This window comes from Helicoverpa armigera, chromosome 5 (assembly GCF_030705265.1).
Source record: "Helicoverpa armigera isolate CAAS_96S chromosome 5, ASM3070526v1, whole genome shotgun sequence".
Taxonomy (NCBI): domain Eukaryota; kingdom Metazoa; phylum Arthropoda; class Insecta; order Lepidoptera; family Noctuidae; genus Helicoverpa; species Helicoverpa armigera.
The window spans coordinates 7,067,614-7,094,549 of NC_087124.1; the positions used below are offsets into that span (position 1 = coordinate 7,067,614).

Consider the following 26,936-nt stretch of genomic DNA (forward strand, 5'->3'; position numbering starts at 1 on the left):
ATACAGTGATGGGGGAGGGTTGCCATTGAGGAAAAAGACAGTTACACTGAAATCAATTTTAGCTTGTCTAATGTAGGTGTAGGGTATAAGGCAAAACATGGAAGAAACTGTGATATCTTTTTTATAAATTTTATTTGAATGTTGTACAGGTACCAAGCAGCAACCAACATCACTTATTCAGCTCCAATGAAGCTACAGTCTCCATGTGCTGCTTTAGAGCCTTTTTCACTTTTCTGGATTTATTGATGTCTTTCTTATCAGGAAGTGGCTTTCTGCTTCCAACCAACTCATTTTTAATAGTTGATAATATTGATGTCTAAAAGTTTAATTATTTTTAGTTAAAAAAGTAAATCAATATCATTCTAATTGTAAACATAAGCGGCGAGGACTATACTTACAGTTTCAGGGACATGTACATATCTTATATTGCGTGCTTGTAAAAATAACTGCTGAAAATGATATTCATTTCCTTGAGGATCACAATATACTGCATTTGAAAAAGAAATATTCATATATCTGTGAACAAAAACCTAGTGCCTGTTAACTAGATCTTGGAGGACAGGCTCTGCATTAAATTTTGATCATATATTAATAGCTTATTTTTATCTTACCCATCTACATTATTTACTTGGCCACAGATACATGAATCATTGCGTAAATCCACAGTGATATTTTTTCCTTCCATAGCTTTAACAAGACATAGTAAAGTATTGTGATAAAAGAACTTTTCTTTTGATGTCCCAATAAACATTTTTATCTAAATCGTAGTGCCTGCAAAAAAAATAAAGGATAGTTATGGATATCACAAACAATATTTTTTCAGTTTATAAATGTTTTTTATTACTACTATTGCACATTTTTACACTAACACAGTTCTATATGTACTTGAATTATTTTACTATAACTAGTCTGGCATCTGGTTTAGATTTTAATTCTAACTCTGCTCTCTCAATTTTCCATTCTTCACTATCCCTTTCAGCCCAAAAATAGTAAGTGCCTCTGTCTTTTGGCCCAGAAACTGGAATTCTGAATCTGGCGGTTTTCCCATCAGAAAAGTTATTTTCAGCATCACTGAGCTTAAATCTTTTATCTTTTATTGGCTCTCCCAGATAGTGGATGGCACCTGGGTGCGCTCGTAACTTTTTTAACGCACTTTTGTAGTAGTCATAACCTCTTACCCTATCAATAATTCGATTTTGTAAATAAAATCCAGTACCACCGACTATTAAACCACCCCAAGCAGCAATTTGCACGAGTCTTCGAGTAGATAAAGTCATTGTTATTAAGAATAGGGTCTTCAATACCTGAATATTTTTTTCGTATTTTACTTTTTGTTTAAAATCACAAATGATAACAGAACTTATTAATTCTGATATATTTCGGCTTATGTTTTTCACAGCAACATTGCGATTTTCCCACTACTTCAGAAACAAAGAGCTAACAAACAAATTATACAAACAGTACACAGTACAAGTTTATTTCCAGTGTTTTCGCCTTTTCGGCACACCTAAAACGTAGTGAATATTATATACTCTCTGGGCACACCACAGCACAGTGACACTGACACTACTACTGAGAGATTGATGCCCGTTTTCACCAACAACCTCTTACCGTTTCCCTATCTAAAAGCTACTTTTAATAAGGACCCCTCCCAATTTGACACCTACCTAAATTCATTTTCACCACACTTGTACTTGGATCCCTTAAGTAAGTGACAGATTACTAGTTCTACAAACGATAATGCAAAGTCGATATTTTATCGATAAAATGATTTTTCTCTACTTCTTGAGAAATAAACGTCTATCGAGTATATATTACTAAAGCCTGTGAGTTTTTTTTCTTGTGATGTTATTTTAATTTAACTTAAACTACATTACGCTATGTTTTATGCAATAAAACAGTAAAGAGGTTTTCTATAGGTGAATTTTTACCTATGTCATTCGCGCGTTTGTCAAATTGACTGATGTGTATGTGTACATAGAGTGAGGTTAATTTTGGTTTTATTATTGTTGAATAGATAAGTTTATTTTGGCTGAGAAGAGAAAACGAGGATAAACCTTTCTTACAGAAGAAAAAGACAAGCTAGTGAAATTGCTGACGTCTCATAGAGACACAATATTAAACAAAAAACGGATGGGACCACGAACGAAGCCAAAAAACAAAGCTTGGATCCAGTCACAAATAGTTTTAATGCGATAGGAACCGTTTACAGGTAAATGTGAATAATATCTGTGTATAATAATATAAGATATTGCCGTTCAACTGTGTTCCTTGTTTTACTGTCGACTTCATTGTATTTTTGTTCTCCATGAGTTGATGGATTTAAGTATGGGGTTAAAATTATACATTTATTATATTTATTTAGTTTCAGGTGGTGCGAGAAATTGGAAATACGTGTAAAAACATGCTGCGCCCAGCTCACCTCAAATTGAATTGGTGCAGGAGGATGATGATGATGTTTGGTACATCATATGAGGACTAATATTAAAATGTTTGTTTACTATCTTTGTTTTAATTTACATATTTTATTATGTTCAATATTAGCCTACTTCTTACCTCCAGAGGGTATCCCCTATCACCTAGGAGATAGGCTCCTCGATATTTACCATTTTCGAATCATTGGTATCTACTGCAGTTTTGGTATTTAAGGCCAATTCAAACCTGAGCGATATTCGCTGCCGCTGTGGGTAGAGGTAGATACCGCACGGGTTTCGCGCAGGTATTTAGTATCAAGTATAGTTACCGGCACGGATATTGAGCTCTCGGCGGAAGAGTGGGGATCACTTTGCGCACTGTACACAAGGCAATAAACCAATAAATGGCTTCTGCGCAGGTTAAGGTCAGGGCTCAATATCCGTGCCAATAACTATACCTACCGCGGCTAGAGCGACCTGAGCGATATTAACTGCCGCTGTGGGTAGAAGTACATACCGCGCGGCAGCAGCGGCATACGTCCCGAACATCAACAGTAATATTATATTATATACCCACTGGGTTTTCTCTGTCGCAGGTGGTAGCGAATACCGCTTAGGTCTGAACAGTCATATTACCGCATACCCACAGGGTTTTCTCTGCCGTAGACGGTAGCGAATACCGCTTAGGTCTGAATAGGTCTATAGATGTCCCGGCCACCGCGAAACTACATCAGTGATTACCAGATTTGCATCTGTTATGGTCTGTATATTTATGGACATGCAGGACTACCTATTTTTGAATAATTCAGCGACATCACGACCTAGCAAGTGCATTCATAGCAAGTGATAACCTATAATCTATATCTATACTAATATTATAAAGAGGAAAATGTTTGTTTGTTTGGTTGTAATGGATAAACTCAAAAACTACTGGACCGATTTTAAATATTCTTTCACCATTAGAAAGCTATATTATCTGCGAGTAACATAGGCTATATTTTATCCCGGTGCGGGCAGTAGCTCCCACGGGACGCGGGTGAAACCGCGGGAAAACGGCCAGTCTTATAAAAAAGTCATGATCATCGTACTTATTTCTCAGTCATCTGCTCTTTCACGTAAGATAGGTACGTGGTCTTCTAATGATTATTATTTTACATATCCACAACCTCCACAGCTTCTAAACTTTCTAAAAGTTTACGTTTCATTTTTTTTTTGTATTTTTTTGCTTTTTAAACATGATATTTTTGGTGTTACATAACATATAAAGGTACATTTCACTATCCACGGTTCAAAATATGTTTGTATTCTGTAATGATAATGATAGGGGTTGTTTAAGCAGGCATCAATCGGGCCCCCAAGTTGAAGTCAAATTTTAAGGTTATAATTTGACACCTAGGCTTTGGTGAAAATGAAATTCTTATTAAGTGTTCCGTAAATGCTCCCTAAATTTAGGTATTCGTTGGTGAAAACGGGCATGAGACACAGGAGGAGACATCACACGAACCTTGTATAACGTTAGGCATATGGATGGAGTACATACTACCCAGTACAGAATTAAGAAATATTGATTGCTCAATGATTGTAGCGACTATATACCCATATAGTTATTGAAAACACGAATGTCTATTAATATGCAAATAAATTCGGAAAATGTACATATTATAATAATGTAAATATTTTGAATCCATACTTTTAAGTCTGTGCTAGTTACTTTTATTGTTATCTGTTAATGAATGACACTGACCACAGAGTACATTAATATGACACTGACTGACTGATAGTAGTCAGAGCAGTCTGTGATGCATAACCTGCAAATTATATTATAAAGTTTGTTTTTAAGTCTTGTAGTCGGAATTATTTCGTAATTTATAAAAATATCATACGAAGTGCTCGCACAATCTAGACAAGATAAAAATGAGTACGTCGAAGGGTAATACAACAAGGAAAAGACCACAGAAACATCAAAATAGAACCGCATTCAAAAATGATTTACATGATACAAGCCACAAAACAAAATTTTTAAATTCATTGGAGATAAGTGGGGTATGCAAACGCTGCAAAGATATACTTGAATGGAAGATCAAATACAAAAAGTACAAGCCTTTGACTGCACCTCGTAAATGTGTGGGTTGTGAGCAGAAAACAGTAAAACATGCTTACCACATGTTGTGCAGTAAGTGCGCTTCAGAAAAACACATATGTGCTAAGTGTTGCAAACCAGTCGAGGTAATTAAATTACTCACTCATTTATTTTTAATATATTTAAAGATTTTAATAAAGAAGTTGCATGCGTCTCAGCAATACCAGAGGTTTTGTACAACTGACCTCTGACCTCTGTGTTTATACTGTCTGATTAGTTTAATAACTTCTCTGGTTCGTTATGCATTTTACTTCTCATAATTTCAGAGTCAAGAAACAGAAACTGTAGAACAGATACCCAATAACGATTTGAAAGCTATGCTTAAGGATTTACCAGAAAGAAAGAGAAGAACTATACTAAGGTAATTAATTTCTACAATCCAAATCTGACCAAATAAAATCAGAATAGAGTACAAAATAAAATAACTATGATACTTTTCTGCTTTCAGAACTATAAGCAAACAGGAAGATGGAAAACAAACTTTAACTCCAGAATTGAAAGCACAGATAGAAGATATGTTATTGAAGATGGATAACATTGAACTAGATGATGATTTTAACTTTACAGACGAAGAACCTGGATCAGAAAGTGAAACTGAAGATATTTAAATCACCTGTTTAATAAAAATTATGTTCTGTTTAAATAAAATATTATCCAAAAGAATCTAAGTCTTTTAGTTTTAAACTTTACAAAGAAGCATAATTTAAATATTATATTACACCAGAGACAAGGAATTGAAAAAACCTGTTCTTGTATTTGTATGACGTTATGAATATTAACCTATATCTATAAGTATGATCCCTGTATTCAAAAAATTGAAAACAAAGGGTAGTTACAAATACATTTAATTCCATGTACATAATTATAATTTAACAAAATAACAATAATTTACAAATAAGAACACTATGGACTGTGACTTAAATATACATTTTGATTAATTTTACAAAAAATAATAAACCATTTTTCAATAAAAGGTAATAAATCATATTATGCTGCATTTGGTTTCAAATAATGCCAAGTTGTCGTAACTGAAACAAATATAGGTACATATATATTTTTAAAAAATAAAGTATAAATCATAACATATATAGATTAAAATGTTATTGTATTAATACTTACAAACCCTTGTCTTTCTTTCTCCTTTTGTAAAACCAGTTTTGTCTGCATGTCATCAAATTTGACAATGGCTGATAAAACTTTAGCCAATGTAACGGAATGAGTTCCTGATCCGGTGAGATATTCATAAAGTATATTGCGCAAATATTCCAGCTCAGTATTTTCTTGTAATGAATGCAAATGTCTTAGACTAACAAGAGCCTCATCAAGTCGCATTTCAAGCTTCTCATTTGTCAACTTTAATTTGTCATTCTTTTCTTGTATTTGTAACATATTACCATTTACTGATTTATTCATTTGCTCGAAATCACTCAAGCGTTTCTCTAATGCACTGTTCACCTGTAACAAATTATTGTACTTGTCCCTAAAATTCTCATTTCCATTATCATTTATATCAGGTTTGGGATAGTTCTGGGACTGTATTTGATCTTTTAGTTCCAAATTTTCCTCAACCAAAAGCATATTTTCTCTTATTAGGTCATCAATCTTCTCTTTCCTCAACTGTACTTCTTTGTTCAGTTCTGCAAACTCCATGGAAATATCACTATTATCAGTTGAATGTTCACTTGCTATTAGTTCCCGGAGCTTATCATTCAGAACACTGTTTTCTTTTGATATTTTTGTCAAATATGTCTGTAGACCTTCAATGTCAGACTTTAAGCGTCTATTTTCTTCTTTCAAATTATCATAATCAGTTTTCAATTGTTTATGTGTTTCTGATAATTCATTATCTGAAGAGAGACTTAGCTGTTTGTTAGATCCTTCTAACTGATGTATGTTTTGTTCTGATGCTAATTGTTCTTCTATTGCATCTGTTTGACTTTCATTATGTTGAATGCTTTTACATGAACTTGCCTCCAATTTTTCAATTACTTCATTCAAATGATCTTTTTCTTTTTCAATGTCTGCATGTGACTTTCGTAAGTCGTTGATTTCGATTTCCAATTTTTGATAACTATCGTCAATATTTTCAGCTCGACTCTGCAATGCTATATTTTCCAACTTTAAAGTTTTATTATCTTCTTGTAATCTGACGATGTTAGCTGCATTTTTTTCCAGCTCTTTTACTTGGTCTAACAAATCGGTATTTTTCTTTTTAATAGCTTCAAGCTCCTCCAATGTTTTGTTATGCAAATCTTTAAATGTATCTAATTCCTTGTTGGATATACTTCTTTCACTTTCTATGCTGTTAAGTTTTTCTAATAATGTTCGATTCTCGCTTTCTATCAAATTTAGTTTCTCATTAAAATTGGAATTTTGTGTTTTTTCGAAGTCCATAGCTATTTGCAGATTTTGGAAATTGTTTTCATATTCATTTATCTTATGCAACAAATTTTCATTTTCTTCTTTAATACAGTTTAAATCCTTTACCACTACCTCATACCGTTCAGTGATATTTTTTAACTCGTCATCTACACTGCTTTTTTCTAAGTTTAACTCGTTGATGGTTGATTTCAAGTTGTTATTTTCATCCTTTATAAGTTGTAATTCAGAAGTAATTGATTGATGTTGTTCTGTTGTCGTTTTTAACTTCTCTTGCAATCTATTCTTTTCAAGATTTAGTTCGTTCATTTTGATCGTATTTATATTAGCTTCGCTGTATGAAATATTATTCAATGCATAATTTATTTCTTTAGTAAGAGAGAAAAATGCTTCATTGTTGATTGTTTGCAAAGATTTAGCTTCACTAGAAACTAAATGAATTAATTTCTTCATTTCTTTAACTTCATTTGCAAGTCTGAAACAATTCGATTTTAATTTTGTATTTTTAACCACTTTCTCATGCATGATTGCATTTTCTGATTTTAATTCAGAAACCACTCTTCGGAACTCAATATTTTGATTTTGCAGTAATTCATGATTAGTTAATAGTTTCTCAATTTCCGATTGCAATTTGATTAATTCATCCCTTTCTTCTTGTATTTCTGATTCTAATTTTGCGTATTTATCTTTCCATGTCATTAATTCTTCCGAAAGTTCTTCGTTCTTTGTTTCTTCTACAGCATGGTCTTTTAATATTTTATCCTTTTTCTGCAACTCACTTTCTAAGTGCCCTATTTGTGAACTTTTCTTACTGTTCTCATCACTCAACTGTGTATTTCTATTTTCCAAATAAGTGTTACGATCAATCATAGCTAATTTTTCAGCATTTTCTTGTTTCAGTTGCAACTGAAGACATTTATATCCTTCATCAGCCTTTGTTTTTATTTGTTCCAAGTTCTGGCATTTTGTAGATAGTTCAGCTACTTGAGATTCCAGATCTACGATTTTTAATTTTGCTGTGCTCAGTTCTGAGCTATCTTGACTTAATTTAGATCGCTCTCCTTCAAGTAATGTAACATTATTTTTATAATCGTTTATCACTATATTTAATGATTGTATTTCTTTCTTACTGCTTTCTAAATGTTCTTTGAGTGATTTTATTTCTGATTCTTTACTTTCCAATTCTTTATGGATACTCAATTTATTTTCTGCTAAAGAGATGGCATATTCTTCTTCTCTCTTACTAAATATTTCAATCTTCGCACGTAATTCTCTTATTTCTTCTTGGGCTTTTTGGAAGTCAATTTCTAGTGTGGATTGTTCTCTTGTTTTGTTGAACTCATAGACATTTATTTTATTTTGTAAATCTTCATTTATGTTATTTAAATCCTGGATTTTTTTATTGGCTTCTGCCAATTGGTCAGTAAGAACTTTGAGCTGTTCAATTTCTTTGTTTTTGTTTTCAAGTTCATTTGAAAGAATTTGTATTTCTGTATTGACTTGGGCATTTTTTTCTTTACTCAGTTTTAGTGACTCCTTGTACTTGTTTAGTAACTGCTCCATTTTTTCTATCTTAGTATTAAGAACAATTACTTCAGCAGCTGAAGATTCCTGGTTTGTCTGAGTGACTTCATTATCAATATTGATTAATTGTACATCACCATCGCCTTCATTTGATTTAGGTTTGATCTCATTGTTTTCATTACTACTGCTAATATTGGAATTACTTTGCAGTAATTGCACTTTAGTGTTAAGTGCATCTATTTTCATACCCTTTTCTTCAATTTCAATACGAAGAGCTTTTTCTAGATGGGCCTGTAAATAAAAAAAACAAGTTGTATTCAATTGCATATACATCTTTCGAGTCGGTAAACAAACAGTAATTGCTTAATAGGCGATAACTGCTACTTTCACTGTTTATTAGTTTATCTGTAGGGTAGGTCTTTGTTGTTTGGCTCAAAGCAGGTAGTCCCAAATTACTAGGAGCGGAAGGAAGTCCCTAGATATTTGAATTTTCTTAAAGATAAATATTGGTCAGCTGAGCAACAACACCACATGAACTTGGTCTTTGGACGGCTTATCCTTATCTTTGTATTAAAAAGGTCGCACATTACATTAAACTTTATCACTCGGTAATGTTATTGTCATACATCTTACCTTGGCACTTTGTTCCAAAGCACACTGTTCACGAAGCTCCGATATTCTTCGTAATGCTTTGTCTTGTGTTTCCACTAAAACACTCTGTAAACAAAATCAGGATTAGGTATCTTGCCAACCTCAATATTTATAATTTCCACATCTGTAAATACTTACCCTTGCTTTAGCATTTTCTCTCTCTAGTAACTTATAATGACGTGCTAGGTCACCATATTGGGTCCTGTACTTTGTGTATCGTTCTTGTGTGCGTCGGTAAGCAGCATATAGCTGCTCTTTTGTTACACGGTCTAGGCTGACATTGCCGCTATTAAAACCTCTCTCTTCAGCTTCACTTGCTGACACCTCCATATCAGACTAAAAACAAATGATATTACATAAAATGATCAAGAGTTATTTTGATTGCATTAACTGTTATACCCTATTTTAATATATGTTAATACATATGAAGTAATTTCAACATACCTGCAGATGATACATAGAAGGCGTCTCATAGCTGGGTAATCTGAACGAGACATCGCTTGCAAATGAGCTATTCGATAGTCGTCTTTGCCTCTGATTGTCCTGCAATGATGAAAAAAAATATGACTTACTTCTTCCTCTACCCATGTAATGAGTAGCTTGTGTTATTCTAATGTATAAGACATAAGCTAGTAGGTAAGCTACAGTGTTACAGCCAACTTTATCAAAATTCGCTCATCTTCTACTATGTGAAGAAGTAACAAACACATACATAGTTGGGAAAAGGCAAGGCATATTATGATACTTATTAATAAAAATATTAGTAAATAAAATTTTTCAGGCACACAATTTTTTTTTTGACAGTCTTACATTCGCAATGTTTTTATTTTAATGTGACATTTCTAATAACAGGTAATCTAAACAAATTCATTAATACATTGATTGTTGTAATCTATTGGGCCATGTTAACGATATGAGGTAATAAAGAATGTTACAAGCATATATACATGCAAATGAAATTGTTCTTGGAATTTAAGTAAAAAGAAACCAGCCAGCAATGCAATATGCTATAATCTGAACAAAATAACGAACTTTATTGATAAGGTTTTTGAATACTTACAAGTATATCATGTGAAGACATGTAGTCCATGGATTCACTGGACTGTACCGGCTGCATCAGAGCGACATCTTGGAATGCATTTTGTGGATTACTTTGTGTTGATGATTGTGCCTTACTGGAGCGAGGCTGTTGGTTATCTGGAAAATTTTAAAAATCTGTCATTTAAACTTCTGTGACGTATGTCCCAGTAATTATATAAAACAGCAGGAAGAACCCTGGACTTGTCTTGTGTGAGTGTGGCAAGCTTATCTTAGTTATAAATCTTTTATAATATTTGCACACAAATTAAGTTGATATTTGATTGCTACAATACACATCACATAATATTAACATATTAGGCGTTCACACACACATTCAAACTCAACATTAGTTTTGTTTTGTGTTATCTCTTTACTGTATTAGTATACAACATTAACTGTATTAGTGGCAACAGCCAGTATTCTATATTTAGAACTTTTGAAAAAGTCCTGGGCTCAGCAGAGGATAACTAAAATGATAATAACGGTATTGTGACTTCCCTTAACATAAACATGTAACTAGAATTAGCAATTTGTAAAAACTAATTGGTTTATTAAAAAAAACGGTATTACATTACAATTATAATAAAGAGCTTACATTCATAAAATAGAGAGCTTAAATTAATAGACTGAACTTAGTATAAATCTTCCACTTATTATTTACACAGAGTTTCTTATCTATAATATGAATCTACACTATCTGCTATGGTTCAACAGTTATAAGATAAATTATTAGTTTATGACTTACCATTGTCTCCAATAGAGAATAGATCACTATTTGAGATGTCAGTAATGCTACTGGAAGCCGATGTCACAGCAGCCTGGATCAACACATATTACAAATTAACATAACATAATCAGGAATAATACATTAAATATGTTATGGTATGAGAAAAGTGAAAGTTGACATTAAATTTGTTAATGATAGCACAGTAAACGACGTAGGTACTATGTATAATACGTAGCTTAGTTATTGTAGAGTCAAAAATTGAAGTTGAAGTGATGTGTTTTAACTAAATGATTATTTATTACACAGTTTACCTGAGCAGCTTGGGCGAATTGCTGAATCCTTTGCGGTGATGACTTCACCTCCTCAGCTAATTTATCCTTTAACTTTTTGAACATTTTATTATATCTTTCTTGACACCATTTCACATGAAATCATTATAAAACTTATTACGAGCAATTAACGCATTGGTGTGTTGCACAAGCATGTAGATAAGAATGAATAAAACACTAATAATATTAACTAAGCTTGGAGGTAGAGCTGCAGCAATAGCAGTAATTAAAGGTGTCATGTATTCAATTTGCCAAAGTATTTTTTGTCCAAACTTGAAGTTGTTCGATCCGTTCCGCAGACTATAAAAAGTACAAGATTATATTATCTTATCATAGACTAGCTCCACTTATGAGCCTCATTTGCAGTGTTTGCAGGGTAAAAAGTTAGAAAAACTTAAACTTTTCGTCTAGCTAGGCCTTAGTCGTCCACTGAACAAGAACATTCATGCTGATCATGCTATTTGTCGAAACGCTTTCCTTGCGAGATTTTATTGTATAAATAGTGTTGCGCGATTTCATTGATCGTCTAGGTGGCGCCTAATTTAATTTCAATCGGTTTAATTTACTTTTTCTACTGTATCAAGCAGGGATTAATTTACTATCGGTGCCTAAGAAATACAGTAATACAGATACTAGCCACTTTGTGATAACCATTTTAAGAGGGATTTTAGAGTCATTTTACTTTTACTTTAAGCACCTAGATACCTGTTAAATAAAGTAAGTCTAGGGGCTGCCTTAATAGTCAATCAATATTTTACATCGAGCTTAGAATTTTATTATTTTCTAGTTGGTTATTATATCTGCGTCAAACTAAACGTCAGCTGTCAATCAAAGAGTAAAATTATAATATGCATAGTAGATCTTGTTTTGTAAATTTAGATAATTTCTGATAATTTCGGCCTGTGGTTGTTCTGTTGTGTTCTATCTACCTGTTCTGAATTTCAGCTCTTGGTTTGTTTCACTTAAAATATTAAACTATTTCTTTGTTTTTGTATTAAGTTTATGTTGCTGTTCCCAGTTGATTTGTGTTTCACTTACATCCTTTAACTTTTTTCTAAATAGTGAAATTAAAATATCTCTCTAGTAGATAATTTTTTTTTTTTTTATTATTTATGTCCTGCAATCTGTCTGTCTTTCTGACCTGACATTTAGCTGGATGTTATGAATGTGGAAAAGGCGTGCGTGTCATGCATCCAGTGATGCATACACCTGTGTTATTTACAGTAGATCTTGGGGTGCTTTTCTGTTTAATCTTTTAAAGGTTGGGCCGGTTTCCATGAGTCCTTGTGCCAGGGTGTTGGGATGCTGAGAGAGTCTCTTTTTGTATTTTTTAAGTGTTTCTAGGATCTCTTGTTTTACACTCATTATTTTCAGATCACGGTGTATTGCTTCATTGGTGATGTACCAAGGTGCGTCTGCTATCATGCGCAGGGTTTTAGATTGATATCTCTGCAGTATTTCTAAATTCGAGTTTGCGGCGGTGCCCCATAGTTGCAGTCCGTATGACCATATCGGTTTAAGGATAGTCTTGTAAAGAAGTAGTTTATTTTCCAGTGTGAGTTGAGATCTCCTTCCCAGAAGCCAGAACATCTTTCTTGTTTGTAGGCTAAGAGCCTTTCTTTTTGTGAATATGTGTTTTCTCCATGTAAGTCTTTTATCCAAGTAAATGCCAAGGTAGCGAGCATGGTCAGACTGAGGTATCTGTACTCCATTGAGTTTTACGGGGGGACATTCACCATGTCTGAGGCTAAAAGAAACATTTATTGACTTGGCTTCGTTTGCCTTTATGCGCCAGTCCTTCAGCCAGCCTGATATGTCATCAAGACCTCTCTGTAACATTTCTGAAGCTCTGATAGGATCATTACTTGACGCAAGAATGGCTGTGTCATCAGCAAAAGTACCGATAAGTGATCCAGTTGGCGTTGGTAAGTCTGATGTGTAAATCAGGTAGAGGATTGGTCCCATGACGCTCCCCTGGGGTACTCCAGCGCTGGTTTGGTGTAATCCAGATATATCTTCACCATGTTTTACATAGAAATGCCGTTGGGTGAGATAGGACCTTATAAGTATGTAAAAGTTGATAGGTAACGCATTCCTGACCTTGTATAACAGTCCCTCGTGCCAGACGCGGTCAAATGCTTGTGAAATGTCGAGAAACGCTGCGGAACAGTACATTTTATTTTCAAAGCTATGGTGAATTTTTTCTACTAGTCTGTGTACCTGTTCGATGGTACTATGAGCAGCACGAAAACCGAATTGATGATCAGGTAGAAGCTTTGCTTTTTCAATTTCAGGCAACAGTCTTTTAGGAAGATGATCTCAAAGAGTTTGGATGTCACAGGCAACAGGCTAATTGGGCGATAAGACTTAACATCATCGGGGCTTTTGCCTGGTTTTAGAATAAGAATGATCTCTGCCACTTTCCATTGGGGAGGTATGAAGGCCCTTCGTAGGATAGCATTGAAGAGATAGCTTAGGAAGATAATTGCCTTGTCTGGTAGCTCCCTTAGAATTTTGGAGTAACTAGATCATATCCTGGAGCCTTGTTTTGGTTTAGCTGTCTGATGATTCCCAATATTTCCTTATGTGAAGTTTTGTTAATCGGTGGATCTAGTTGGAAAATTTGGCTTAGTTTTTCGTTGACTAGTGATGTTTTAGGGCTTGTCTCTGGATTTGGTGTGAATACTCTTTTCAAGTGTTCTGCGAATAGGTTTGCTTTTTCTGAGTCGCTCTTTGCCCAGTTTCCGGTCTCTTTTCGTAAAGGAGCTTGAAAGGAGTCGGTCTCTTTAATTTCCTAACTACTTTCCAGAGAATAGTCTGTTGCAGCAGTTGCATCCAGGTTTTGATGTGGTTTGAGATGTCTTCGTTCCTGTAGTTGTTTAACAGTTCTTTTAGTTCTGCGGTTAGTTTGTTGTAGATCTTCTTGTCTTCGGATATCTAGTCTGCTGCCAAATCTTTCTGGCTCTTCTTTTATTTGCAACTGCTTCTTTAATTGTTCTGGGGTATCTAGCGGCCTTTTGTGTAGCATTTAGAGTAGGAGTAGCTGCCCAGGCAGATTGTTGTATGCAGTTATTAAAGTATTCAACAGCTTCTGTGATATTATCTTCTGTTCTAAGAGGAATATTAGTGTCAAGATGACTGTTCACCAGTTCTCTGAAATATTTCCAGTCGGTATGTTTATTGTGCAATCGGCAGGATGGTGTGACGAGGTGAGTTTTATATTTCAGTTCGGCTATAACAGGAGAATGGTCAGAGGAGAGCTCAAAGCAAGAGTAGCATTTAAAATAATGTGCTGGTATTCCCTTTGTTACGAAAAAGTCAACTAGGTCCGGTTTCTTTTTCTGATCAGACGGCCAATATGTTGGTTCGCCAGTTGATATTACGCTTAGTTTCCCTTCTTGTATGGATTTGTTTAGTTCGCGACCTTTGGATGTCGTGATTCTTGATCCCCAGTTGACGTGCTTAGCATTATAATCACCCCCCGCGATAAACCTATGCCCCAAGCTGTTAAACAGGGCAGAATATGAATCGCTCTTTAGGTTATGTTTTGGGGGTATGTATAAAGCTGATATTAGTAATTCACCATGACTGTCCTTAATTACTATATTTGTAGCCTGTATAGCGTCGGTGCAGTATGAGTTTGTAACATGGTGTTTGATTTTTTCCTTGATCAGTACTGCCGAACCACCATGTGCCGTACCATCCGGGTGCATTGTATGGTATATTTTATAATTCGGTATGCTGAAAAATGATTTGTTTGTAAAGTGTGTCTCTGCCACCAGAAGAATATCAATTTCATTTGTTTGGAGGAACATTTTGGTTTCCAAAATGTGTTTTGACAGCCCGTTGGCATTCCATATAACTATTTTAATGGGTCGAATTTTGTGATAGATTAGTCGTGAGGTTGATAAGGAGATTTGTTAACGTGATCATTTGTAGCATGATTTGTTTGCACATTTCTAGCAGTTGTTGCATGTCAGATTGGTGTGTTTGCATTGATTCCTTTTCAATTCGTTGAGTATTGTATTCTCCCTTGACGGCTTGTGCATAATTAATGTTTGGTTTGCGGGGGTATTCACGTTGAGGTGGCTTATTGGACTGAGATTCTTGTGCGGTATTCTTCGTTTCAGTAAGGCTGCCTTCGGCAATTTGATTTGAGCTGTCTTTATAGGTTTTGCTCCTGAGAGGAGGGTATTTTTGTTTAACTATCTCCTTATAGATGGAGCAGCCCTTATAATTTGCGGGTGGTTACCATTGCACAAAGCACATTTTACTGAATCGGATCGTTCCTTGCGTGGGCACTCTGCTGAAGTATGATCTCCTGCACATTTAATGCACTTGGGCTTGCGGCGGCAGTAGGCTTTCGTGTGGCCGTAATGTTGACAATTAGCGCACTGTGGTATGCTGCGTTTAGGTCTTGGAGGTTCAAATACTACACAACAATTTAGTAGTTTTGTAACTTTATAAACTTCTTTGTTATTTGTTTTTGGTTCAAGTTCCACGATAAACATATGCAGGGCCTTTTTTGTGTTTTGTTGCTTGATGTTCCAGATGTTGGAGACATTGTGACCTAGTTCCTTAAGCTCATTGGTGATCTCTGCCAAGTCAACTGATGGGTGCATATTTTTAGGACAACCTTAAAACTCCTTTCTTTCTTTGGCTTGTAGGTGTAGAATTCGGTTTTCCGGTTTTCCAATTCTTTTACTATTTTTCTGTAAGTTTCTGGATGTTTAGGTTGGATTTTGACTTGTTCTTCTCTCAGTACTTTAATTTCAAAGTTATTTATTGCAACACTGTTAAGCATTTCTAATAGTGGTTTGATGTTGGAGACTTTGTCTACAAAAGTGGGGGGAGGTTTATCTGGCTTTTCTGTTGGTTGAGGAGGGCTAGCTATGTTAACTTCTAAGTTTTCAAAACTGTTAGACGTTTCAATTGGTTTGCTTAGCCAATAGTTGTTAAGTTTGGTTTGTTTTTCGCTTCTTTGTTCATCTGGGCTATCACGTTGCCTTTTTTTGGAAGAAGTTACCATTTTGAAGCCTTCATTGCTTTCGTCTGGATTTGGGCTGTTTTCATTAGTATTAGTAGTTTCAATATTGGCTATGTATTGTATAGGTGTAGTAGCGGTATTGGCGGTTTGACTCTGTGATCGCGGTCTGGGAGAGAAGAGAGTTTTGTTGAACACTTGTTGTGTTAAGTGTTTTTTCGGTTCCGACATCTCGGATTTTTCTACCGATTGGGCCATTTTTATACGGAATTATTTTCTTAGGCCTGGCAACACTGGCTCGTAGCTGTGACAGTAGATGTCAGTTGTCATTTTGGCATTGACAATAACATTTCATGTGGAGCAGATAAAAGTTAAATCTATTGAGGGTAGATGTTAATTCACTGGGATAAATTGCACTTTTAAAATGCAATTTTTTGCCTGTTTTAGCTAGATTTAACGCTGGATAACGATAACACGGCACTATTAACACTTTATTTCCACTTTTATCGCATTCACAGTCACTAAATCACAGTTTTATGATGAAAAATTGAAAATATTTGGAGAGCACTTGTGCTTATGAAGCCGAATTGACAGCTCTCATTCAGGAGAGTAGTAGTTCTCATTCTAGTAGATAATGATTATTTTTAATATTTTCTGCATGAGTAACAGATTTAGAGATGTCTTATTTGTTTAAACTATACTAATTATTCTTGTTCATGTTAAAGGTGGTAAATATGGATTTTGATGACTATGGTGATGAACCAGCGTATCAGGATGGACCACCAGGCCCTGAAGATTATGATTTTAGGTTTAAAACCTTTTTTTTTTGGTCCAATAATATCAGTTACATGTTGATAAACCTGTAAACATTGTAGTATCTATTTCAGTGAAGACTTTTCAGGAGGCTTTAGAGAAAGAGGTTACGGTAGGAACCAACCTCCTTTCTTTGGTGGTGAATATGGGCCTCCTGGACGACCTTTTACTTGGGGGAGAGGTTTTGGCCCAGCCGGCCCTCCAATGCATATGAGATTTCCCAGAGAACATAAACCATTGAAATTTCTAATTCGTAAGTTGAGTTAATTTATTAATTTGATCCAGACTACAAAACAGCATATCATGATTTGGATTTGGTCCCTTGTCTTCAATTGTGGGTGTACGCTGTACAGCTGTTTTAGTTCTATTTTCTGCAAAGTTTGTTTTGTTGACTGCATTATTACTTACAACTCTTACAAAATATTTTTCAGTGAAGATCAGCTGAGGCCCTTCCTTTTAACTATATTCATAAAACTGTACTTCCATCTCAAATAAAAAAAAAACTAACTATAGGTCCTTATGTATTATTTGATCCTCTATCTACATATACAACAGTTGCATAAGAGAATAATAGAGATGGGAGATAAATAGGGAATCAGAGTCATAATTCAGTTGTTGGTATGTTAATATTTTTGATTAATTTCTCTAGGATGTGGTGTACCAAAACCGCAACTGAAAGGGCTTCCCGATGCTCTTCTGCGCCTAATAGAGCCCCATTATTGTGGGATTTGTGCTCAAGAATTGCAAAATTTTGATCTGTGTAAGTATTTTATTTACAATAGTCTTTATGTTAAGACTGGCTTAATTAGAACACTGTATGTGTGTTTCGGTGAATCACGACAATTACGCCTGCAAAAACTATTTACCAAGCACAGGTAAAGTCACACTTTTCTTACATTATACTCATTAAAGTTGAATGTTTTCAATATCATAATACATATTTGGAAGCCAGAATGTCACAAAATAAGTTTCATACTAATTATGTAGTATTGTTGAAGGAAACACACTGTAGTACATATTATTTATCTTGCTGAAATGTCATCATCATTCTCCGAGCCTTTTATGCTGAAATGTGCTAGGTATAAAAACTTTTTTATTCAATTTCCAGCTCGATTGCACTACATCTCCAAAAATCACGCCAAGAATCAGAAAAAATGGCTAGTTCAACAAGCCGAAGTTGGCTTTCACCGTCCCAAAGAGGTAATTGGACAACTTGACAATGTAATCATTCAGTAGGTATTCTGTCGACAATATTGGTTCACATAATATCTATCAATATTATCGTCTGTGACCTATATTTTTATTATGAATCGTCTGTTATGTATGCCTGTAAAGAAACCATATCAAACCAGAGAAAATCCTAAGGACGCGGTGGAGCACACAGTCGAGATGTGTCCTACCCGTTAAGGTGCACCACCGTGTTCTCGTAGAGCGACCTCTCGCGCTGTACCCTGGTTCAAGCAAGCCATGGTCCAAAGCGAGAGGGAATGGGATGCCGTCTCTTCCTTTTGCGAAGCAGTCATGCCAGAGAAGGAAGAGCGAGTGAGAATTCGCACTGGTCATCCCAGCCGCTGCGGTGGTGGACGTGGAGAACACCACGGGCGCTGGGTGTGGAGAGATGGCCACCGTAGGCGTGGAACTGTGGGCGGGAGTTGCGCGAGTGCGGTTGCTTGTGATGCTGTCTGGATCGTAGGTCGCATATTCGATGTAGACAGCAAACATCAAGCATTATTATGTGAACTTAGTCGTCCGAATAGATGATTACATTGTGACAATTTGTCCGACTTCACGTTAATGATCGATAACGTAAAGTGAAAAAAAAAAAAAACGAGTCTCTACTATATCAATCTTAATTCCTATGCACACCACGTTTTTTTAAACGCGTCCTATCGACGTGCATTTGAAAAAAGCGGCGCTTCTGAAAAACGCGATGTGCATAAGCTCTTGCAGTGTAAAATGCACAATGATTAAAGCATAAAAACAAAATACCTACGTATAAGTTACTTCTTTCACTTTCAGATCCCTCTCAAGGCACGTGATCTTTACTGTGAGCTGTGTGATGTCCACATCACGTCGAAGACTCACGCGGAATCCCACTATTCGGGCAGATCTCATCGAGGGTGAGTTAACTGACTTCCACAAGTAAAGGCTGATTTACATTGAGTCAGTAACTGACGTCAGTCCACTGACAAGTCAGTGCTGACCCGGCACTGCCATCGTGTAAATTGATTTGAAGTCAGTACAGTACTACTGACGAAACACTGACACTACACTGACTTCGTGTAAATAGCACGCGTCAGTTTTCGGCGCCTACACTGACGTCAGTTACTGACTCAATGTAAATCAGCCTTAACTGTTTCTATCGCCTTCATGCAAACACTCGCAGCGGTCGGTGCCATAATACGTACCCGCACATTTATTGACCTTTCGACGAAATGCAATGAGCCGAGTTATCACTGCCGAAATCACTTCACTGGGGTGTCGCTTGTAATAATTAGCTTTATTTATTGCTGTAATGACATAATAATATGCATATTTTATAAAATTCAACAAAAGGTTGCCGGTTTTTTTAACTTTCAAGACTTGTACCTACTCAGTGCCTACGCGGCTACGCCAGTTGAGCGTAATGTTTTTGTTTGTTTTTTAAAAGTACCTATATGTACTTTTAAGATGTTGCTATCAATGAAGATACATAACCCAATAAACAATCATTTTATGTCTACGGTAAGCTAACGTAAGTGCGAGAGACGGTAATCATAATGTTCTCTAACTCATTTGCATATTATTGCACCATCTGTAACGTACCTGAAGATTTACATGTCATTTCTAGGATTGTCGAGGGTCGCAAACCACCGAAGAATCCTTTCTTGCTGCAAAGGGGCATGGAGGATCGAATGTAAGTTTTTTATATATTTTTATTATAACTATAAATAAATTAATAATTAATAACTATATATAAATAAATTAATTATTCGTTTAATTCACACCAATGGATCTCATGTGCTTAATAATTTCAGAGAACAACTCATTCGCCGTGAAAAGAAGCAGCTTAAGCCTGTCGAAGCATCAGAAGCAAGTGCGGATCAGAAGAAAGATGCTAAGCCGATCCAGCCGGACTTGTATTGTGAAATCTGCAAGGTACTTACCTACTTATTTTACCCCACTTTCTCACCGTCTCTCTATTACAAGCACAACTTAACATCAATATGTATTTCAGACTTCGGTTACGTGCTCCGAGCAAATGACCATGCATCTTAACGGCAAGAGACACCTTGCTAAAGAAAAACATCATATTCTGCAAATGATGAAGCAACCAGCTTCTAATAAAAGTAAGAATTATTAATAGCCCTTTCAAACATAAACATTAGGTAGGCACATATACCTTACTGACTCGTTACTGTCTCTTACGTCACTTTTCAATTCCTATTTTCCTCTCGTACCTATGTTCATTCTCGTTTCTTTTTTCATTTGACTTTTGTATAGCGTGGTGAACAAGCTAACAAGCGTGATTGACATCGATAGTCGGTGCAAACACATGTTCCTGCACTTCTACACGAGTTCGCATTGATCGTCCCTAAGACGACTTACCTACAACTAATACGAAAAAAAACTCATCCGCGGATAAAATGCCGCCCTTTTAAAATTGAAAGGCTTCTTCATTCATTTCGTTTATTGGTAGGCCACTCGCACAAAAGTTGTTTAGGCAAAACTAAAAAATACTAATGAAGAAACTGAACTGGTGACAATTTATAGGAGTTATTAACTAATTCATGCTAGACATAAATAGAAACTATTTGCGCAGCAATGTTCGTCGCAAATATCATACTTTTGCATCCGCGCTGCACTTCGCTATATGTGCCGCGGCCCTTACAGTAGGTACCTACTACAACGCGATTTTGTGTTTTCAGAGAAACAAAATGCACCTGCGAAGGTATCTGAAGGTAAGTAATTCCAAAGTGTAATTCGCTTATTTATTTGGAGCGCCTCTCCTAGTAGGTCTAAATCTTCTTCCTCATCTTGATTTGTTATAACAAATTCTATTTATTTGATTATTATGATTTTCCCCTTTTTAAATTAAAGTTAAAATTTTCAAATTCAATGTCTAATAAGAAAATTTTATGTTAGTTAAATGGTGCAACTAATATAATTGTACGATACTATAGTTAACATTTCAATACATTACGTATGTATGCAAGTACCTATGTACTTCTTTTTGGGGAGCGGTCAGAATGTGTATAAATTATAAAATATAATTTTCTGTTTCGTTTCCTAGGTATTAAGGAAGTTATTGCTGTTCAAAATTCTAACCCTGAAGCTGTAGTTGCCGACGCTGAAAATGCTTCGGAAAATAAAGACCAAAATGTTAACGATGATTGGGGCAACGGAAGTGGCGCGTGGGATGAGACCCCTCAACAATCTACGGTACGTTTTCCATACGAGTTTACATCAACGGTTCACTTGCGAGCTTTTAACATATCAAAATGCCCACACGATTACTTGTACATTCGCGTACAAAAATGAGCGTATAAATAAGCTAGTCGGACAATGATCGTAGTCTACACATTAAAAATGAAAGTAGATATTCCATTATTATATTCATTTATGGTCACAATGGATTCAAGTTCTGGTTATTTTCAGGATGCCATGTGAAGCATCGTCTCGGCTTGTAGCTTAAGACATGACCTCTTCAATATTTCAAGTCTCTGTCAAGCGACGACAGTCTGAAACAAAGTACCTTTCAGTTTGCGTGCTGTACTGTATTAGACTTATATTCATTCCACTAATAAATCTGATTCATTACGATACTTATATATTTTTATTTTGCGTTAGATTTTATTATGCGTAAGATCTAGAATAAACCTATTAAAATATTAATAAGCGTAGGTAGTAGGGTACTGAGGTGAGCCGAGTGAACGTCTTGACTACGCTAATGCACTTCCTATAATCGAAGGGGGCGGTCATACGCAAACGTACCTGTTGGCCACTGGTCGCTAATGGCTGTCGTCGGTCAACGAAAGTCTGTCTTTGATTGTTCCAGCCCTTTTGTAATAGTATGTGGAAACTGAAATAATGGTAGGTAAGAAAATGTAGGAAAGTAGGTATTTGATATAAAACAATTTGAGTGTTTAGCAAGCGTGCTTTGGTATGCTGCGATCTTTTAGCCGGGTAGGTCGAGTCAAGTTAGACAAGTGCACACATAAAGCAACTTTGATTTAGGAAGCACATTACGATAAGTAGGTAGGTATGTCCCGGCGATTTCTGATTTAGGAAGGCTGAAGATTCGATTATCCAAACACCCATGTCTCGTGACGGTTAGGAAGAATACTTACTTCTTTAAGCTGTGCCCTATAGGGTCCATATTATCACTAATCTAAATATACCACCTGTTATAACATAATATGGAAAGCTAATAAAGAATTGAGTATTGAGAATTAAAAGCTATCTATTACATTTCTATCTACTATGTGTTACTAACTAGGGACACCAATAATTATTCGCAGCAAGAACCTATAGTAAGTTTTCAAAAAAATTGGAACCGCTTACTGACTTACCACTTACTGGCAACAAGGAGATGGGCGTCTTCTACGTCGTCGACGTAGACAGCCGTGCGAGAAGCCAAACCATAAAGCCGCAGCCAACACGGCAAGTAAGCCAACTAGCAGAACTCCTTGAACTTTAGGGTTGGAGAAGTTCAAGCACTCTGATCCGCCTGCGCCACCTTTTTTTCCTTTTGTTGAAGAGCTCTTTTTGACGGTCGATGAGCTTTTGCCCATTCTAGAGGACGATCTTGCTTCATCTAACTGTCCCATTTTTCATTATTCTTTTAATTTATTGCCACTCAAAGCCATTTTTGCTGATTTTTGTTGATTTTAAGCTTATTTTTTCTTAGTTACATTTTATGGGATTTTTTTTGGCTACTGGAGTTTTGACAAGTTTAGTGACACCACCTTGACAATTTGTTACCCATAGAGTAACCTAACAGAAGAAAATACGTAAGAGAAGAGAGTAGTACTATAATTTAATTTGCAAGGAGATTCGCAACGAATTTATGGCTTTTTCTCCAAAAAAGAAGGTATGAATTAATCTGATCACTATTTTTAGTGCGGGGCACAGCACTAAAAATAGTGATCAGATTAATTCATCAACAGATCAGATTCCCATAAACAGTAAAGTCTTATTATATAGGCCCTCCTCAATCTCATAAGTCATATTTTCGACTAATTCGCCATAGAAGAAATGTTCTATCTAATGAGGCGCTTTAAAATCTAGGTTTAGGTATTTAGGGTCGGATGTCGCATGCTTTGACCATTTATCTAACACTCTCAGAACACACGGGCCTTTAAGTATTCGTAATTAATATGTAGGAGTACCTACATAATTGATATTTCTGAGCAAAACTATAACTAGATAAATAAATAAAAAAAACATGTAATTTGTCTGTAATATATTGCAAAGGCATATTAAAAAATACAATTTATAAGTGAGCGCGGATATTGTTAACATACCAACTTGGTAGTATCACATGTTCTTCGTAGATATCCTTGCTTACGGTGATTTTCTGCTGAGCATCGATATCGAACTTTAACGTTAGCGGTTCTTTGGACGCGAAATCGTCTTTAGAAGTTGTTTTCAAAGACTTGAAACAGTTCTCTACATAAGACAGAAAGTGAACTAAATTGTCAATGGCTACTTGTGGTTTCCATTCGTCCTGAAAAGAGTTAGGTATCAATTATTACTATGATAAACTAGAAGCTCTAATCTCATCATCTAAACGCGAGTACCTAAGTCTTCGTTTTCCTAACGACGTCGGATCCATTCAGACCAGATGCCGCTGAGTACCAGTGTTGCACAAGGTTAATAGTAAGGCACATAGGCAGTCGCATGTTGTGATTCACAAACCTAAACCTATCGTTACTCGAAATAGACTGAATAACTTTCTTCTGACCTCCACTCACTCTCAGCCATAGGACGTTCACTGCTGAACATAGGCCTCCCCCTTTGATCTCCACAGATACCTGTTGGAAGCGACCTGCATCCAGCGTCTTTCGGCGACCTTTATAAGGTCGTCTGTCCACCTCGTTGGTGGACCTCTACTGGAAGACTAATGCCCGCTCTACGCTTAGCCTGCGCACCAAACGCGATGCCCGCGACAGGGCGCGAACGCCAAGTGTGGAGCCGTTTCGCATATTCTTCAAAACGTATTTCGCGACCATCACGCGCGGTCCACGGGCTTAAAAAAGTTGGAAAAAAGGCAAGGCAGGTGATAGTTATGCTAGAGCAGTAATAATTTATGGGGACAGATATACAACATCCAACTTACATCCTTTAAGGAAGTTGGTTAAAAATAATAAGAGTTGACTAGAGTTCTAGGTACAGTCAACAAAGATAGTGGTCTACCATAAGTTTAGTATTTGTCAAAACTCGAAACTGACTATGTAAATGTCTATAATGGGAAATTGTACAGGAGCTTACAAAAAAAACATAGTTACTATTGAGTATCTGCAAATCATCATCCTCCAAGCCCTTTTCACCAACTATTTTGGGGTCAGCTTTCAGTCTAACCGGATCTAGCTAACTACCAGTACTTTACAAGAAGCGACTGCCTATCTGACCTCCTCAACCCAGTTACCCGGGTAACCCGATACCCCTTGGTTAGACTGGTGTCAGACTTGCTGGCTTCTGACTACCCATAACGACTGCCAAGGATTTTCAATGACAGCTGGGACCTACAGTTTAACGTGCCATCCGAAACACGGTATCTGCAAATACTATTGTTTAAAACTCGCAGTAGAAGTACTGTAGAGCTCTCTTTAACTAGCTGGATAAAAGGGAATTAGGATATATTTTTGATGGTTTATCATACCCGACAGTATCGCACAATATCCTCAGTGTCGAACCACTGCACTCTATGAATAATGCCCTCATCATTTCTGTATCCCACAAGTAATCCCTTCAGACCAGCCAGGTAGCATTGACACCAGCATCGCAGCATTTTGTATTTTCTGCAAAAAGGTTTTAATGTAAGTACAGGAAATAACACTTGAATACAGAATCATTTTGCAACACTTAAGTAGAAACAGCAATTTTACAGTCTTTCCTTTGGATGGTTAGTGAAAATTTAATTTGGGTGGGTGGAGTAGAACGGAACTGTGGGTTGTGAAGAGATTAGAATGTGCATGACTTACTTAAAGTTTTTTTCTTGTCTTGGGTTGTGTATCTCTCTATTCGTTTTCAACTCAACATAATCAGCATTCCTCAAATATGTTAAATTTGCATCAACATCACTTGTCTTTGGAGGTCCTGATGCATTTTGTTTAGCTAACATTCCATCAATTTGGGCTCCATAAAACAACCTGTGCTTTCCCAATTGAGAGCTGAAGTAAATTGAAAATTCCTCATTTTCAATAACAGGTTTCTCTATGTTGGGTACTTTTACTGGCAAATCTGCAAAATTAAATGAGGATAGTTTAGAAAAAAAACCCATCACATATTCACTGATATTTACAGTTGAAAGTGCATGAAATAATTTTAACAAAATATAAGGGTACTCTTGATACCTGATAGCATATATTGTTCAAATTTATAACCCCAGGCACAAAACTTGGCATTCTGATCACATGAAGTATTTGAATTTTTCAATGATTCTGTGCTCTCTACAGAACATAAGTAAATGCAATTGTTGAGTAGGCTTGCAATAATGCTTACTGGTTCACGACTATATATACTGGTCATTACACTAATTAAAGTTCTACGGTATGTAATAAATGTTGTTCCAGTTGGATTGTTCAAAAAATCGAAGCGGTATCTTTGGTTTAGGAGAAACCTTAACATTAGTGATATCTTTTCATTGCTGCCGTCAGTTGTACGTTTTACAGCCTTTTCGATATTATGGTTTAAATTATATTGTATTCTTCTTTTTGGTATTGTTGTTAAATATTTTAATTGAGATAGGTCATGGTGAAACTCGCGTCGCACATCTACGCTCATATATCCGATTATATAGGGATATCCCACGCGTAGATTACTCTGAGATAAGTGATTTACATCCATCTTATGTGTTAACTATATTCAATGGTTCACTACAGTAAAATACATCGAAAAAAATAAACTTTAACGCAATGCGTATTAGAAAAATAATAACAACATAACAATCAATAACAATTGAATAACAACGAACAGCTGCGCTGTCACTGTCACTGTCAATCCATGTCTGATGTCAAATTGTATTTTGCCGACGGTATTTTTCGGTATTTTTAGACGAATACGAGGAGTGTGGAGGGGCGCTTCAACTGCAGACCTCGACTGATAGCCGAAAAAATATGCAAATAGGTTTTTTGACGTTTAACCAAAGTTAAATGTAGACTATAAGATGTGATCTTAGGTAATGATTTAACTCAAAGCAATTTGTTTGATCTCTCGAAGTTCTAAACTACACTCGCGAGCAAAAAAATGGAATCACCCCCGTGCGCTATACAAATAAAACGATTGTCAATGATACAATATTTACAGTTAAATGTTTATTATTTTCTCGTTAGAAAGCCTATACTTTTAGGTTCAAGGGTAGAAACAAAAAAATCATTTAAGCTGAAAATGGCGCTGGCCGAGGAATGGCAGGGAATACCGCAAGAAACAGTTAAAAACTCATCAGATCCATGAGAAACCGTAAAAAGCAGTAATAAGGGCTAGAGGAGGAAATACAAAATACTGAAACAATAACCTATGCTTGATTTTGTTTGAAATGTTCAATTTTTCAGCTAAGCTCAATTTTATTTTTCGCCTGATTTTCGTTGCTATCTTAAATAAAAATGATAGCGATAAAGATAGCTCCTGAAATACGGAAATGATTGATTTGTTTCTACCCTTAATTTAAAGCAAAAAGTATAGGTTTTCAAAC

General features: G+C 35.8%; 6 protein-coding genes across 6 annotated transcripts in view; 2 read left to right on the forward strand and 4 right to left on the reverse strand.

The window, feature by feature from the left end:
- Positions 1-3,515, reverse strand: part of Rpl8 (Ribosomal protein L8) — a 33,342-nt gene extending 29,827 nt beyond the window's left edge. Inside the window, exon 1 of the mRNA XM_064034557.1 lies at positions 3,505-3,515. The gene's annotated coding sequence lies outside the window, so the exon portion shown is untranslated. The remainder of the gene's footprint in view (positions 1-3,504) is intronic.
- On the reverse strand, positions 113-1,552 carry LOC110384412 (uncharacterized). Its single transcript, XM_064034990.1, has 4 exons — positions 900-1,552; positions 612-757; positions 399-516; positions 113-316 (listed from the first exon to the last, which is right to left on the reverse strand). The coding sequence occupies exons 1-4, from the start codon at positions 1,275-1,277 to the stop codon at positions 170-172; spliced, it is 789 nt and encodes a 262-aa protein (XP_063891060.1). The 5' UTR covers positions 1,278-1,552; the 3' UTR covers positions 113-169.
- Positions 3,516-4,179: 664 nt separating the features above from the next.
- LOC110370918 (uncharacterized protein C9orf85 homolog) lies at positions 4,180-5,217 on the forward strand. The gene is made up of 3 exons (XM_021326931.3): positions 4,180-4,640; positions 4,821-4,915; positions 5,003-5,217. Exons 1-3 carry the CDS (start codon positions 4,329-4,331, stop codon positions 5,160-5,162), a joined length of 567 nt encoding a protein of 188 aa, XP_021182606.3. The 5' UTR covers positions 4,180-4,328; the 3' UTR covers positions 5,163-5,217.
- A 165-nt stretch (positions 5,218-5,382) lies between these two features.
- On the reverse strand, positions 5,383-11,615 carry LOC110370892 (golgin subfamily A member 4). The gene is made up of 8 exons (XM_021326893.3): positions 11,227-11,615; positions 10,934-11,006; positions 10,169-10,305; positions 9,553-9,651; positions 9,247-9,444; positions 9,091-9,174; positions 5,674-8,748; positions 5,383-5,582 (listed from the first exon to the last, which is right to left on the reverse strand). Exons 1-8 carry the CDS (start codon positions 11,308-11,310, stop codon positions 5,559-5,561), a joined length of 3,774 nt encoding a protein of 1,257 aa, XP_021182568.3. The 5' UTR covers positions 11,311-11,615; the 3' UTR covers positions 5,383-5,558.
- Positions 11,616-11,938: 323 nt separating this feature from the next.
- LOC110370899 (zinc finger matrin-type protein 3) lies at positions 11,939-21,846 on the forward strand. Its single transcript, XM_064034555.1, has 12 exons — positions 11,939-11,961; positions 16,954-17,036; positions 17,116-17,294; positions 17,691-17,801; positions 18,150-18,241; positions 19,061-19,161; positions 19,872-19,937; positions 20,059-20,179; positions 20,259-20,370; positions 20,950-20,982; positions 21,315-21,463; positions 21,680-21,846. Exons 2-12 carry the CDS (start codon positions 16,963-16,965, stop codon positions 21,689-21,691), a joined length of 1,050 nt encoding a protein of 349 aa, XP_063890625.1. The 5' UTR covers positions 11,939-11,961; positions 16,954-16,962; the 3' UTR covers positions 21,692-21,846.
- Positions 21,847-23,471: 1,625 nt separating this feature from the next.
- LOC110370741 (decapping and exoribonuclease protein) lies at positions 23,472-26,250 on the reverse strand. Its single transcript, XM_021326661.3, has 4 exons — positions 25,600-26,250; positions 25,228-25,486; positions 24,906-25,044; positions 23,472-23,750 (listed from the first exon to the last, which is right to left on the reverse strand). Exons 1-4 carry the CDS (start codon positions 26,090-26,092, stop codon positions 23,517-23,519), a joined length of 1,125 nt encoding a protein of 374 aa, XP_021182336.1. The 5' UTR covers positions 26,093-26,250; the 3' UTR covers positions 23,472-23,516.
- Positions 26,251-26,936: the final 686 nt, after the last annotated feature.

What these genes read in the sequence shown, in the direction of transcription:
- LOC110370918 (XM_021326931.3), top strand. Translation starts at nt 4,329, where the DNA reads ATGAGTACGTCGAAGGGTAATACAACAAGGAAAAGACCACAGAAACAT. An exon ending in AGTGTTGCAAACCAGTCGAG is followed by an intron (nt 4,641 to 4,820) that starts GTAATTAAATTA and finishes TCATAATTTCAG; the next exon opens with AGTCAAGAAACAGAAACTGT. An exon ending in AAGAGAAGAACTATACTAAG is followed by an intron (nt 4,916 to 5,002) that starts GTAATTAATTTC and finishes TTCTGCTTTCAG; the next exon opens with AACTATAAGCAAACAGGAAG.
- LOC110370899 (XM_064034555.1), top strand. Translation starts at nt 16,963, where the DNA reads ATGGATTTTGATGACTATGGTGATGAACCAGCGTATCAGGATGGACCA. An exon ending in CCTGAAGATTATGATTTTAG is followed by an intron (nt 17,037 to 17,115) that starts GTTTAAAACCTT and finishes TATCTATTTCAG; the next exon opens with TGAAGACTTTTCAGGAGGCT. An exon ending in GCTTTCACCGTCCCAAAGAG is followed by an intron (nt 18,242 to 19,060) that starts GTAATTGGACAA and finishes TTTCACTTTCAG; the next exon opens with ATCCCTCTCAAGGCACGTGA.
- LOC110370741 (XM_021326661.3), bottom strand. Translation starts at nt 26,092, where the DNA reads ATGGATGTAAATCACTTATCTCAGAGTAATCTACGCGTGGGATATCCC. An exon ending in TGAACAATATATGCTATCAG is followed by an intron (nt 25,487 to 25,599) that starts GTATCAAGAGTA and finishes TTAATTTTGCAG; the next exon opens with ATTTGCCAGTAAAAGTACCC. An exon ending in AGACAAGAAAAAAACTTTAA is followed by an intron (nt 25,045 to 25,227) that starts GTAAGTCATGCA and finishes ACCTTTTTGCAG; the next exon opens with AAAATACAAAATGCTGCGAT.
- LOC110370892 (XM_021326893.3), bottom strand. Translation starts at nt 11,310, where the DNA reads ATGTTCAAAAAGTTAAAGGATAAATTAGCTGAGGAGGTGAAGTCATCA. An exon ending in TGTCTTCACATGATATACTT is followed by an intron (nt 9,652 to 10,168) that starts GTAAGTATTCAA and finishes TCATCATTGCAG; the next exon opens with GACAATCAGAGGCAAAGACG. An exon ending in GAGAAAATGCTAAAGCAAGG is followed by an intron (nt 9,175 to 9,246) that starts GTAAGTATTTAC and finishes TTTTGTTTACAG; the next exon opens with AGTGTTTTAGTGGAAACACA.
- LOC110384412 (XM_064034990.1), bottom strand. Translation starts at nt 1,277, where the DNA reads ATGACTTTATCTACTCGAAGACTCGTGCAAATTGCTGCTTGGGGTGGT. An exon ending in CAAGTAAATAATGTAGATGG is followed by an intron (nt 517 to 611) that starts GTAAGATAAAAA and finishes TTTTGTTCACAG; the next exon opens with ATATATGAATATTTCTTTTT. An exon ending in ATGTACATGTCCCTGAAACT is followed by an intron (nt 317 to 398) that starts GTAAGTATAGTC and finishes TTAAACTTTTAG; the next exon opens with ACATCAATATTATCAACTAT.